The sequence below is a fragment of the Mesoplodon densirostris genome, chromosome 17 (assembly GCF_025265405.1).
Source record: "Mesoplodon densirostris isolate mMesDen1 chromosome 17, mMesDen1 primary haplotype, whole genome shotgun sequence".
NCBI classification, from domain to species: Eukaryota; Metazoa; Chordata; class Mammalia; order Artiodactyla; family Ziphiidae; genus Mesoplodon; species Mesoplodon densirostris.
The window spans coordinates 49,141,455-49,156,707 of NC_082677.1; the positions used below are offsets into that span (position 1 = coordinate 49,141,455).

At 43.3% G+C, this 15,253-nt stretch overlaps 1 protein-coding gene across 1 annotated transcript; it reads left to right on the forward strand.

The window, feature by feature from the left end:
• The first annotated feature begins 1,750 nt into the window (after positions 1 to 1,750).
• Positions 1,751 to 12,450, forward strand: LOC132477433 (WD repeat and SOCS box-containing protein 1-like). Its single transcript, XM_060079777.1, is given in 2 exon segments — positions 1,751 to 1,857; positions 11,368 to 12,450. Coding segments are annotated over 2 exon segments (1,119 nt in total). The 3' UTR covers positions 12,380 to 12,450.
• Positions 12,451 to 15,253: the final 2,803 nt, after the last annotated feature.

Sequence of the window (15,253 nt, forward strand, 5' to 3'; positions counted from 1 at the left end):
GTATGCATATACTTCTTGTATAAAGTCTGTGATGGACTCTCCATGATCATATCTATTTTTTATATTATTTTCATAGACATGAGGTTATTGGCTCAGAGGTTATGCATCTTAAGGCTGTCATGATACATATTGCCACAGTGGTTTCCAGAAAGATGCTACCAACTTAGACCCCCACTATCACCACACAGGAATTTCCGTTGCCTTGTTCTCTGCCTGACATATAGTAGCCCTCAGTATGCAGTAGCTGAATAAATTAATAAATAAACCACTGCTTCAATTTCTGTCTTGTTAATTCTGCTTGTTCCTGCCTCTAGTACAAGCTTTAATTCTTACCTCACAGTTTTAGTTTTCTCATCCAACATCTTTACTGATCAGTACTCCTTTTCATCTAAATCCTTTGTCTTTTCATCTTAACCTTGTATACTGTTTTTTCTTCTCTGTACATTCTTATGACTTTTCTCCTCATCTCTCATATTATCTTGTTAAGTGATAATAATTTTGTTAGTACAAGTTGTTAGGACAGCTTTCAGAGATTTTCTTCTAAGACACCGGTGTTATAGCCGGTGTATATGCCCATGAGAATTTGTAACTTCATTTAGGAACAAGGAAAGATTCAGTCATTCAACATTCTTTATTCAAGTGGTATGTGCCAGGCACAGTTTTAGATACTGTAGATAGTGCAATGAAGAAATACAAAGTCTTGTCTCTGACTGGGCTTAGATTTCCAGTTGGGGGAGACAATGATAAACGCAATAAAATGTAACATGCATGTGGAGATAAGGGTGTTGAAGCACAAATGAGCAGGGCAAGGAGGCTCCATGAGTGTTGGAAATGAAAGTTCCGTGGTGCCTTTTTATATGGGTTGTAGAGACAGCCTCTCTGATATCTGAGCCAAAGCCTGAAGGATTGAGGGAGCAAACCTTACAGATATCTGAGGGGAATGCATTCCGGATATAGAGAATAGCAAGTTCAAGAGCGTTGAGGCAGGAGAATATTTGGTGTGCTCAGGAAGCGACCATGTGGTTGGGACGGATCAAGTGAGAGTGATACATGAGCAAGGAGGTGTGGGGAGGAGGACGCAGGTCTGCTGAGCAGGACAGAGACATTGGAGGGTTGAGCTGGGGAGTGAAATGAACTGACTTATGTTTTAAAATGACTGCAGACCACCACATAAACAACAGGTTGCAGAGGAGTAAAGGTAAAAGCAGGGAGGCGAGTTCGGAATCTATTGAAATTGTCCAGGTGAAAGATGTTCTCTTCAGCAGGGCCGGAGCAGGGGAGGTGATGAGGAGTTGGCAGATTACACAGTGTGCATATGTATCTCGAAGATGAAGTGACAGAATTTGGTGATGGATTGGATGTAGCATAAGAGAAAGGGAAGAGTCCAAGTCTCAAGTGTTGTCTTGAGGAGCTGAACATGGAACCACCACTTTCTAAAATGGATAAGGTGGTAGGTGGAGCCCAGTTGGGGTTGGTGGGGCAGGGAGATCAGAGTTTGGAGTTTAAACATGGTGAGGTCTGAACAGTCTATTAGATAAACTAAATGACAGTGTTGAGTGGGCAGCTGGCTGTGCAAATCTGGGGTTCAAGTCAGAAGTCCAGCCTGGAGACGTAAGTGTAGGGTCATCAGTATATAGATGGAATTTAAGCTGAGAATCAAGAGGACATCACCTGGATTCTGACTGTAATTAGAGCAAAGAATATCTCAGAAGGATCAATTCCTGGGGTCCTCCAGCATTGGAGATCAGAGATGCAGAGGCAGGAGAAGAACCCACACACTGGTGTTCTGGAAATCAAGTCAAGAGCATGTTTCAAGGCGGAAGGGACCTGCTGTGTCAAAGGCTACCCAGAGATGCAGTAAGATGAGAACCCAGTTGATGACTGGAGATCATGTACATTTTGGTATTGGTGGATTGACCACCTCAGATGTTCAGTTGGGGGGTCTTTCATGTACACAGCACCCAGCCCAATTTCCAGTGCCTAGCAACCTCTGAATGTCCTGATGTGTGGTCTATTTACCCAGTGAGATGAACTGAGGGAGAGCTTGGAAAGCCATCTCCAGGCCACGTTCTCTCTGTACCCACCCCCCACCGCCCATGATATATTAGGAATCAGAGCTGCACTTCCCAGTGTGTTGTGAGTTCCCTTGACACATGTGCTGCTTCCCCTTCACCACTTGCCCTGTAGTTTTGGGGGACTCTCAGAATGTCCTGGAAACAGAGGCACTGGGGTTAGAGTGCACTGGCTGCTTCCAGAGGCAGAGACAGCCAGCTGGGTTCTGTCTGTTCTGCCGTGTTCTGAGACGCAAACTTTGGGTCTCTCGGCTGAGGCCCCGGACCTGGTCGCTGTGCCTCACTTCAAGCTACAGACAATCTTTGGTCCTTAAATTATGATTCACAGTTGAGTTTCATGGTAGTTGATTGAAATTCTGTACCCTCCCACTCCCAGAGTCTAGCATTGCCAGTGGTAGATCTCAGTGTTAAGACTTTTCATCACTTTCAATGTCTCCATGTATGCTTTGTGGGAAGCAGGGAGAGGCCAAGTCAGAAATTGCCGTCTAGGTGCCATATATTTTTAAAATTAATTAATTAATTAATTTTTGGCTGCATTGGGTCTTCATTGCTGCACACAGGCTTTCTCTAGTTATCGTGAGTGGGGGGCTACTCTTCGTTGTGGTGTACGTGCTTCTCATTACTGTGGCTTCTCGTTGCGGAGCATGGGCTCTAGGTGCACCGGCTTCAGTAGTTGTGGCACACGGGCTCAGCAGTTGTGGCTCACGGGCTCTGGAGCGTAGGCTCAGTAGCTGTGGCGCATGGGCTTAATTGCACCGCAGCACGTGGGATCTTCCTGGACCAGGGCTCGAACCCGTGTCCCCTGCATTGGCAGGCGGATTCTTAACCACTGCGCCACCAGGGAAGTCCTAGATGCCATACTAAGACATAAGAAAGTTCTACGTTTTAAAATTTTGTAAATATTCTTAAAGTTACCCTTTATAATCTTGACTTAAAGAGGCAATAGGTACATGTGTATTCTCCAGCCTTTCATTTGTTTTGTTTACATATGAGAATTATCTGTGTGTGTATGGGGAGGAATAATCAGAGTGCTGGGTCCATTGGGAATCTTTGCAAGGGGCAGGGATCAAAAAATATCACCGTCATTTCTGCTGGCGCACTTCCTGCTTCCTCCTACTTGAATTGAGCTTAGCAATTGAGTAGCCAAGAGAAGAGCTCTTTGTCCTCTGTGTTTGTGGGAGAACCACATGGGGGGAGAAGGTGGCACATGGCCTGTGGACAGGCAGCTTCATAAGACAAGGCCAAGGAAGGATTGAGGGGCCAGGCCATTGGTGAGTGGCAAATTCTAACATTCAGTCTGTCCCAAAGAGATGGTGGGGAGGAGTGAGTGAGTGAGAAGAGTAGAAGGAAGGGATGATTTCTTCAATATTTTTGAGAAATCAAAAGTTTTTATTTTATGGGTAGGCATGACTGGTAGAGGAGGGGAGAGGATGCTTTTATCCCCTGGAGTCATTAAAACCCAGAGCCTCTGCAGTGCTAGATTCAAAAAGGAAAGTAGCATGAAAATTAAATTTGTTCTATTCAAGAATGTAATCTAGGCATTTTATTCAATACTTAATTTTCATTTCTATCATGGTGTGAGAAGTAGCAAAAAAAAAAAAGAAAAAAAAAAAAGAAAGAAAGAAACTAGCTGGGTTCCAAGGAATAGGCCTGGAATAAAAACTACTGCCTGATTGTAGGTTGAGAGACAGCTCTAATAGTGTATATGCCAGGGCTGGGATTTTACTCATTTTATCTACCGCTCTAACATCAATCCTTGCCATCTGGAAGAGGTGTTAAGGTGTGCTAATGCAAGTCCCAGTTAATACCAGTAAAAATGGAATAAAAAAAAAATTGAACTGTTTGTAGTGAGGTGGATGGATCTAGAGTCTGTCATACAGAGTGAAGTAAGTCAGAAAGAGAAAAACAAATACCATATGCTAACACATACATATGGAATCTGAAAAAAAAAAGGTTCTGATGAATCTAGGGACAAGGACAGGAGTAAAGACAGAGACGTAGAGAATGGACTTGAGGACATTGGGAGGCGGAAGGGTCAGCTGGGACGAAGTGAGAGAGTGGCATGGACATATGTACACTACCAAATGTAAAATAGATACCTAGTGGGAAGCAGCTACTTTGCACAGGGAGATCAGCTCGGTTCTGTGTGACCATCTAGAGGGGTGGAATAGGGAGGGTGGGAGGGAGGGAGACGCAAGAGGGAGGGGATATGGACATATATGTATACATATAGCTGAATCACTTTGTTATACAGCAGAAACGAATGCAATATTGTGAAGCAATTATACTCCAATAAAGACGTTAAAAAAGTGGCATTTAAAAACCCTAGTATGTGTTTAAAATCCATGTGTACAGGACAGGGAAAAAGCAATTTTCAGATTAATGTCATAAAACATGGAAGGAGTGTATTTGATGAATACAAAGCAATCCTTATTCTCATGGAGGGGAAAGGCACATACCCAAAGTATTCTAGTGCCTGGTAGAAAAGACCAGGGCTATGAGAGAAATCCAGTGTGTGAGAATCCATGAGACATTTACATTTACATTTACTCAGTTGTGAAGCAACTTCACAGCTGAGTTGATATTTGAACTGCATCTTTTTTTTTTTTTTTTTTTTTCGGTACACAGGCCTCTCACTGCTGTGGCCTCTCCCGTTGCAGAGCACAGGCTCCGGACGCGCAGGCCCAGCGTCCATGGCTCACGGGCCCAGCTGCTCCGTGGCATGTGGGGTCCTCCCGGACCGGGGCACAAACCCATGTCCCCTGCATCGGCAGGCGGACTCTCAACCACTGCGCCACCAGGGAAGCCTGAACTGCATCTTTAAGAGCAGACATAATCTTAGCAGATAGAGCATGCAGAAGGAACAAAATACCATTTCTGAGTTGGGATCAGATCCCCAGAGGTGCCTCCCTTACGTTGTATTCGATCAAAAGCATACACACTTTGGCCTCTTTCCTAGAGGAATCAGGAGATCCCTAGATACACTATGTGGGATCATGTCTCCATGGAGTGGTGTAGATCTGACATAGGGTGGTGAGACCACAAAAAGGAATAAGCCAATGGTTGAGAGATCATGACTCAAAGACATGACACGACCTAAAGAGAAGCAAAAGAATAACTGTAGGACCCCAAGCCTGGATAGTGTAGAGACTGATATTGTTGGAAAAGGAAATGAGTTCTGTTTTGGACATGCCACAGTACTCCAGGGTTGACGTACATGGAGAAGAAGTAGGTGAAGGTAGCTGGAAATAGGGGTTTGGGTTTAACTAGAAAGAAATGACATTCATTAAAGTTGGTTCGTTTGCAAGCTCAAATTGACTTAGATATACGTTTATTTCCTCACCTGAGAGAAAGTCAAGAAGGTCAGTTCATCCAGCAGTTTAATAATGTCATCAAAGACCCATATCATTGGGCTTCCCTGGTGGCGCAGTGTTTGAGAGTCCGCCTGCTGATGCAGGGGACACGGGTTCGTGTCCCGGTCCAGGAAGATCCCACATGCCGCAGAGCGGCTGGGTCCGTGAGCTATGGCCGCTGAGCCTGCGTGTCCGGAGCCTGTGTTCCGCAACAGGAGAGGCCACAACAGTGAGAGGCCCGCGTACCGCAAAAAAAAAAAAACAAAAAAAAAACCGTATCATTCATCTCAGGCTGTTTGGCCATCACAACGCTGTCTGCTCCGAAGGCTGCTTATTACGACGGTTGCAAGATGGCAGACAGGCTCCACGCTTCTTTTTTCATATTCACTGGAAGAGATGCCTCAGCATCTTCATTGCTCTTCAGCGTATAAGGGACCTTTTCCAGAAGCCATTAGCCAAACTTCTGTCTTCTCATAGGCCAGCCTTGGGTTATTTGACCAGTTTTGAACCAGGGGGCCCCCTTAAGTGAGAATCAACTTCCTGATGATGCTACTGCTGACTGATGGGAGTTTGGTGGAGTAAATGTTGGGGGTTAAGCACAACATTTACCATAGTTAGCCTTTATGAATTCTCTTAAAAATTGTGTACTTGTATCAATATGATGTGAGACCCTGTCTCTCAAAATTAGAACCTTGTAAGTCCGCGAGTTTCTTAAGGAACAGTATAGAGAGCACAGGGGAGGGGACAAGAATATTTCCTTCTGTCGTGCCCACCAAGGATTATGTGAGGGAGTACTTGAGAAAATTTGATCTGTTCAAGCAATCTTGAAGAGATCATGGTGGTGATGAGGTGAAAAATTGGTAACCTGGATAATTTGTAAATACTTGTGAATACTTTGTGGGTGTGAAAAATAGTCTCATACTTTTTCTGGTTTCTTCTGTAAAAATTCATGAAGGAATGGTGGGTTAAATGCTCATCTTCTTATGATTAAATTTTAAACTTAAGATTGTGGGTTTTAGGTACTGTAATCCCATGAGATTGTTTAATACATTTAGTTGACCCAGTAATTCTCTTGGTGATTCTGTTTGACGATTCTGTGTGAAGCTCTTTAATGCTTACGCTGTAAAGATCCTCAAAGCTCGTCATGGAGAGTATTTTTCAACACCAGTTTTATAACACAATCCTGTGAAAGATTATCAAAACTCCTTGCTATTGGGCCTCCCTGGTGGCGCAGTGGTTGAGAGTCCGCCTGCCGATGCAGGGGACACGGGTTCGTGCCCCAGTCCGGGAAGATCCCAGGTGCCGCGGAGCGGCTGGGCCCGTGAGCCACGGCCGCTGGGCCTGCGCATCCGGAGCCTGTGCTCCGCAACGGGGGAGGCCACAACAGTGAGAGGCCCACATACCGCAAAAAGAAGAAGAAGAAGAAAAAAAAAAACTCCTTGCTATTAAAATTAGATTGGGAAAAATAGGATTTATTGAAAACTCCATAGGAGAGACCTATTAGAATCAGGAAAAGGATGGAGCAGTGCTTTCTAGGTTACATTTAGGCTTTTAACTTACATATTTTTGTGTGCTACTTGCTGTTACTTAAATTTTTGTGTGTGTGTGTATTTTTGATAGCTAAAGTGCTTTATTAGATCTGTAATGAATTCAGTGTCACAGACCTGCATGGGAGGCGTTGGTCTGCCTGTTGCCATTTCAGGCTAAATAGAGAGTTCTTACATTTGTCAGAAGCTCATTTGCCCTTTCAACCTGTTCTACGGCAGCAGGAAAATATTCATCACAGATGGCCAAGAGAGCTCCTGGGTCAAGCTTGCAAGTCCTCTGTGTTCTTAAATCCGTTTCTACCTCCAAATCAGACTAGCTTCCTGGGAGCCCTTAGTCGTAAAATACTGACTTTGTGTCAGTTTCAAGTTCGGATGTATAATGAGGTTTAGGATATCCATGTTGCCTTCTTTCTGAATACATTTAAGTTCTAGGGTCAGGAATATAGCTCACAGCTGAAGAGGAGGCCAATGGAAGTGCAGAGAGAAGCCAAGAAAGAGCCTCTCCCATGACCTCAGTTCACCTTAACAAGTCTTTACTGAGTATTCACTGTGTGCCAGGTGTATTAGGGACAGGGTACAAGTGTGGTATTTTCATACTATAAAATAACTATGAATTCAGCCATGAAAATTAATATTTTTATAATTAAAATTATTTACAATTTTATAGTCAAAATTAATATATACTTAGAGCCCCATTCCACCTGAAGGCAAGAAAACTCAAATCTAGTCTTGCCTATTTCTTCTCTCCAGCTTTTTCAGATTTAAGTCCAATCAGATCAGGATATTCCCTAACCCCTCTTCTGCCCCATAGTTGTTATCTGACCTTGGCTTGGTTTACATGGTGACAGAGTCATGGCCCCATGGTGGGCCTGTGGAAGCACCTTGTTCTATGCACCTAGTTGCTATGCCAGTGACCACTGCAGCACCTAGCATCCTGTCTGGTCTTTCTACTTGGTTAGCCCTTCATGATGGCATCCACTGGGGTGTCAACTTTCCCATCTTCCATGGCTTGAAGGACCATGCAGCACAGGTCACCCAGTGTTCAGCTTCAACCCTCATCCCTTCATCTCAGGCAGGTCATCTCTTTGGGTCACCAGGTCTGCTCTGTCAACCAAAGGTCCTCTCTGCCCCTAGATCCTGAATCAAATCTGCAAAGTCCCTCTTTCACTTTTCAAAGTCCCTTTTCATAAGGAAACATACAGCTTCCAGGGATTAGGATGGGAACATTATTTGGCATACCACAGTTACTTTAATATTTACCAACTAAAACCAGGAGTTAGTATTCTCCCCTTTTGCCACTATTTAAAAAGAGATCATTAGGATGATTCTGACTAAAAATGTTAAAGTTTTTCTCAAATAATATTTATAAATGTGTGCTCATCACGAAAAGGTGTAATAAAATGACATTTGTCGTCTCAGTAGGCTTAATTTTCAGTAGGACAGTGGTGGTTCCAGTGACCTCTGCGTTGCCCGTTTCGCCTCATCTCTTTGGGAGCAGTCTCTACAACGATGGGCAAGATGATCCATTGTGCTGTATGAGGAACATATTAGAAAATTTATTTATATGTGTCTTTATATTTGAAAAGAAACATTTTAAGCATTTCTGGTATTTCATAGAAGGGTTGACACAGACACGCTTGTCGTTACGGCTGTGTTAGTCCCATGTAGTGCAGAACGCGTAGTGTAGTACGTAGATGTCCTGAGGGCTGAGTGCACACCCCACCCTGTGGCGGGGTGGACAATGGTTTCTTCATTTGGCATGTTGTGATGTGTTACAATTTATTTATGTCATCACTTTGCAAGCAAGATTTTTAGAAACATGAGGAACATGAACATCTACAATTTTTCCAGTGATGCTTAAAGTCAAGTAAGATTTAATCTCTCTTTGACATACTACATACAGTAATAAATGTTTACAAGCATCTTTTAAAAATTTTTATTATTTATTAATTTATTTTTTTTGCGGTACGCGGGCCTCTCACTGTTGTGGTCTCTCCCATTGCGGAGCACAGGCCCTGGATGCACAGGCTCAGTGGCCGTGGCCCACAGGCCCAGCCACTCTGTGGCATGCGGGATCCTCCCGGACCGGGACACGAACCCGTGTCCCCTGCATCGGCAGGCGGACTCCCAATCACTGCGCCACCAGGGAAACCCCTACAAGCAGCTTTAAAAAAAAAAAAAAAATTTATCTATTTATTTATTTATTTATTTTTGACTGTGTTGGGTCTTCATTTCTGTGCGAGGGCTTTCTCTAGTTGTGGCAAGCGGGGGCCACTCTTCATCACGGTGCGCAGGCCTCTCACTGTCGCGGCCTCTCTTGTTGCGGAGCACAGGCTCCAGACGCGCAGGCTCAGTAGTTGTGGCTCACGGGCCCAGTTGCTCCGCGGCATGTGGGATCCTCCCGGACCGGGGCATGAACCCGTGTCCCCTGCATTGGCAGGCAGATTCTCAACCACTGCGCCACCAGGGAAGCCCCCTACAAGCATCTTTTGAGCTTACGTAATAACAGATGCATATAACGGCAAATCCTCTTGCTCTTCCTACTGAGGAAAAATGGCTGCAATAAAATACTGGAAATAACATGGAAACGGATACAAGTATATTCCTTTGTCAGCAAATATTGCTGGAAGAGGCACAGAAGACATCACTGAAGTAGAGAAGAAACAAGAATGAGAACAAATAATTCGGTGTGAGACTTTTGCTCCATAATACAGGTGTCTCCATCGTATCTCAGCTTATGGTATTTGCTAAATTGTTTCAATGATGAAATACAAAAAGAACTATGTATGAGCCATTAAAATGTTTTAGGAGACTGATACTCAACAGTAAGTTACTTCTTTATTAAAAACAAGGGACTTCCCTGGTGGCACAGTGGTTAAGAATCTGCCTGCCAATGCAGGGGACACGGGTGCGAGCCCTGTTCTGGGAAGATCCCACATGTCGTGGAGCAACTAAGCCCGTGTGCCACAACTACTGGGCCTGCGCTCTAGAGCCCACGAGCCACAACTACTGAAGCCTGCATGCCTAGAACCGGTGCGCTGCAACAAAGAGTAGTCCCTACTCGCCGCAACTAGAGAAAGCCCACGTGCAGTAACGAACACACAATGCAGCCAAAAATAAATAAATATAAATAAATTTTAAAACAATTTATGGTAAAACTGGGTACATTTACCCATTGACGTAATGACTATTTTGGAATAAAAAAGAGATTCCAGAATATAGTTACAGAGTCTCTATAATATTACTATATTATTTTTACTGCATCATTTATTGCAAGTTTTAGTCTCAAATTGTAGTCAGAAATTAGCAAATGTGGTTCATTTTATAAAAAACAGGATCTTTTTTCAGCTTTATTGAGGTATAATTGACGCATAAAATTGCCAGATATTTAAAGTATACAACGGGCTGATTTGATACACACGTACATTGTGAAAGGATTTCCCCCATGGAGTTAATTAACACCTCCATCACCCCACACAGTTATCCTTTTTATTTGGTGAGAACATTTAAGTTCTACTCTCTTAGCAAATCTCAATTATACAATACAGTGTTATCAACTATAGTCACTATATTATACATTAGATCCTCATACCTTACCTTATAATTGAAAATTTATACCCTTTTATCAGCATCTCCCTATTTCCCCCACCCACAGCCCTGGGCAACCACTTTTCTACTCTTTAAAAACAAGATCTTGCTCCAGTGTCTCGTCTGCAGTCGGTTGTGTGGAGGGAAGCGTCTTGGTTCGTAGGCGTGAGGAAGGGAACAGCATCTATTGTCAGTGTCTGACTCCATAGTTTGGTCCGAGGCCTCCCAGAGCTTTCCCGGGGCGGTCGGCAGAAGCCGCCAGGACCGCCCCGCCCATCCCCTCCGTCCCTGGGACCGGGAGGGACCCAGCCCGCGTCACGCCTCTCGGGCGCTCGCCTTTCCTTTCTCTGTCGTTGCGTCCGCATCGCGCCCCCGGAATCAGACGGTGCCCCTTAGATGGCCAGCTTTCCCCCGAGGGTCAACGAGTAAGAGATCGTGAGATCACGTACTACAGGTGAACTTTTAGCTCCTGCAGCTCCTTTTGACAAGAAATGGGGTCGTGAAAATTGGACTGTTGCTTTTGCCTTAAGAACTTTCTCTTGCATGGCACCAAGAATATCACCAATTCAAGCAGTTTAAGATTGTCAAGACAGGGCTTCCCTGGTGGCGCAGTGGTTGAGAGCCCGCCTGCCGATGCAGGGGACACGGGTTCGTGCCCCGGTCCGGGAAGATCCCACATGCCGCGGAGCGGCTGGGCCCGTGAGCCATGGCCGCTGGGCCTGCGCGTCCGGAGCCTGTGCTCCGCAACGGGAGAGGCCACAACAGTGAGAGAGAGGCCCGCGTACCGCAAAAAAAAAAAAAAAAAAGATTGTCAAGACAAAACAGTGATGGTGGTCAAAAAAATAAGCCTCGTGAACATATTATAGACTGTGGTGCTATAGTCTGGAGTCTTGCTTTTGGATCTTCAGTTCCAGAAAAACAGAGTCTCTGTGTAAACATAGAATGGCATCGATTCAGATTTGGACAAGATCAGCTACTCCTTGCCACAGGGTTAAACACTGGGCGTATCAAAATATGGGATGTATATACAGGAAAACCCCTCCTTAACTTGGTAGGTCACACTGAAGTGGTCAGAGATTTAACTTTTGCTCCAGATGGGAGCTTGATCCTGGTGTCAGCTTCAAGAGACAAAACTCTGAGAGTGTGGGACCTGAAAGATGACAGAAACACGATTAAAGTATTGAGGGGCCATCAGAACTGGGTGTACAGCTGTGCATTCTCTCCTGACTCTTCTATGCTGTGCTCAGTGGGAACCAGTAAAGCAGTTTTCCTTTGGAATATGGATAAATATACCATGATACGGAAACTAGAAGGACATCACCATGATGTTGTAGCTTGTGACTTTTCTCCTGATGGAGCATTACTGGCTATGGCATCTTAGGATACTCGAGTTTATATCTGGGATCCACACACTGGAGATGTTCTGATGGAATTTGGGCACCTGTTTCCCCCACCCACTCCAATATTTGCTGGAGGAGCAAATGACCGATGGGTACGATCTGTCTCGTTTAGTCATGATGGACTGCATGTTGCAAGCCTTGCTGATGATAAAATGATGAGGTTCTGGAGAACTGATGAGGATTATCCAGTACAAGTTACACCTTTGAGCAATAGTCTTTGCTGTGCCTTTTCTACTGATGGCAGTGTTTTAGCTGCTGGGACACATGATGGAAGTGTGTATTTTGGGGCCACTCCAAGGCAAGTCCCTAGCCTTCAACATTTATGTCGCATATCAATCCGGAGAGTGATGCCCACCCAAGAAGTCCAGGAGCTGCCGATTCCTTCCAAAGTTTTAGAGTTCCTCTCCTACCGTGTTTAGAGGATGCTGTCTTCCCTAGTATTAGGGACTAACAACACACTTTACACAAACCTCAAGCTTTATTGACTTCAAGGTTTAGAAGATTTATTTATTTATTTTGTGGTACGCGGGCCTCTCACTGCTGTGGCCTCTCCCGTTGCAGAGCACAGGCTCCAGATGCGCAGGATCAGCGGCCATGGCTCACGGGCCCAGCCGCTCCGCGGCACGTGGGATCTTCCCGGACTGGGGCACGAACCCGTGTCCCCTGCATCGGCAGGCGGACTCTCAACCACTGCGCCACCAGGGAAGCCCTAGGAGATTTATTTAATTTGATACATTCTTGTATTGCATTTTGATCAGTTGAGCTTTTAAAATATTATTTATAGACCTTAGGAGAAATATTTCTGAACATATCAAATGTAAATTTTTTTCTAAAATGTAACTGTGAAAACATATACATACATGTATATATTTCAGTATAAGCTGCTGTGTGTTGAATGGACCCTTTTGCTTTTCTAATTTTTAGTTCCAACATGTATATATTGCTTCAGTAGGGCCACAATATGTATCTTTGCTGTAAAGTGGAAGGAATTTTTTCATTCTGGGACACTGAGTTAGCTGGTAAATACTGACTTAAGAAAGCTGAATGCCTCATAACAAAATGTGTATTTGGTTGGGGGGTGGTCAGACAACTGACCTTCAAGTAAAACAGCTTTTGTCTAGGGAAGGATTTTGTTTTCCTTAGGAGTGGCGGCTGAGAGGTAGAATTTGAATGCGACATTATTAAATGAAAAATAGCCAGGATATAACCAGGAAAAAAGGGTGTCTTTTTTTTTTTTTTTTTCCTAACTACTGCTGTGGGCCTTAATTTTGGAAAGCAGCTTGCTACTTTAACCCCTGTGGTATAAATAAAGTATTATAATAAATTTTAGTCAATTTGAAAAATCCATCTACTGCATTATTGCTAAATATTTTGTTGTTTGTAATAAGGGACAATTATTTTAAGACCGTGGTGGGTATTTTTGCTTTTTGTTTATTTTTTACACATATCCTATGTTTCTGCAGGGGATAATATTGGTGACTTGCCAAAGAGAAGCAATACAATTAGTATATCTGTTTTTGCCTTCTGTTATTTATCTTATCTGCAGATATTAAGAATGTATACATTATGTAAAATGCTTGATTATATATTTTTGTTGAGTTTTTTAATTAAAGACTTGTAAAAAAAACAAAACAAGATCTTTACTAGAATAAAATAACATTTTGTAATGAGATAGGCAATGACCATGAAAATATTTTTTTGCTACACTTGATGGCAACAGTGTTTGATGGCTTTGTTTCCATTACTTTGGCAGTGGCTGAAGATATTCTGCACTTTTTCCTTTGCAAACAAAAAAGGGGGGGGGGGTTTCAAATTTGTTGACCTTTTCCCAAGGTGGCTGCCTGTAGTTTTCCTAGTAGATATTTAAAATACAAAAACAAGCTGAATAATCTTCTTGTACAATAAAGGTGAAAAAACAAATACAATGCATAACCCCTTTTGAAAGAAACATATGCTATGAGAGAACAGTTTGAAAATTAAATGTGTAAAAAGCTTCCATTGTTATATGGTTTTGTTGCAAAAAAAAAACCCCTAAATATTACACACATAACAATTCTCATTAGAAACTAAAATGTTTAACAGTATTTTCAAATGATATATTTTTAGCAGAATTTGAACCAGTTTGTTTAAATATACACAAAAGGCAGAGGACTCAGTGAGTGAAGGTAGTGGGATGGAAATTAACTAGCTCATCTTATTTTTAAAATAAATTTATTTATTTATTTTTGGCTGTGTTGGGTCTTTGTTTCTGTGCGAGGGCTTTCTCTAGTTGCAGAGAGCAGGGGCCACTCTTCCTACCGTCGCGGCCTCTCGTTGCGGAACACAGGCTGCAGACGCACAGGCTCAGTAGTTGTGGCTCACGGGCCTAGTTGCTCCGCGGCATGTGGGATCCTCCCAGACCAGGGCTCAAACCCGTGTCCCCTGCATGGGCAGGCAGATTCTCAACCACTGGGCCACCAGGGAAGCCCCAAGCTCATCTTTAACAAAACATCTGCCTAAATGGTAGATGGCTTTGAGCAACGAGTAGCTGCTTAGTAAATTACTAAGTGTGACTCAGTAAACCAGCCAAGGTCAAACTCCTTCCACCTGTCCCTTTGTGCCAGCCATGCACACCAAGGATGCCCGTACATTAGTCCACAGCAAAATCTTCCAATCTTTGTATCACCAATCAAGATATTTTGTAAGGTCAGAATATTCAGTCATATTGTGTTCATAAAAATATCTAGAAAAATAAACATTTTGAGGGAGGAAAGGCTTTATTTTAGTGCAGCAACGAAGACCCAACGCAGCCAAAACTAAATTTATTTTAAAATAAATAAATAAATAAAATAAAAATGTTTACAGTTCTGGCAACTGAAATGGAAAGAAGTAATGTATCTCAGACCAGAACTGGAACTTAGGTCTTGTTCTGTTTGGGGTTTTCCCATCTTAAATCTTTTAAATGTATTTTTTTTTTAACTTCTTTATTGGAATGTAACTGCTTTACAATGCTGTGTTAGTTTCTGCTGTATAACAAAGTGAATCAGCTATACATATACATATATCCCAATATCTCCTCCGTCTTGCACCTCCCTCCCACCCTCCCTATCCCACCCCTCTAGGTGGTCACAAAGCACCCATCTCCCTGTGCTATGTGGCTGCTTCCCACTAGCTATCTGTTCTACATTAAATATACTTTAAAAATTACTCCAGGTGAAGGGAATTGCACTAAAACACACATCTGTTGGAGAATTGGAGCATTAGCAGTGGGACTCACTCTATTGTTTGGTTATAATACACATGGGGTAGAAACT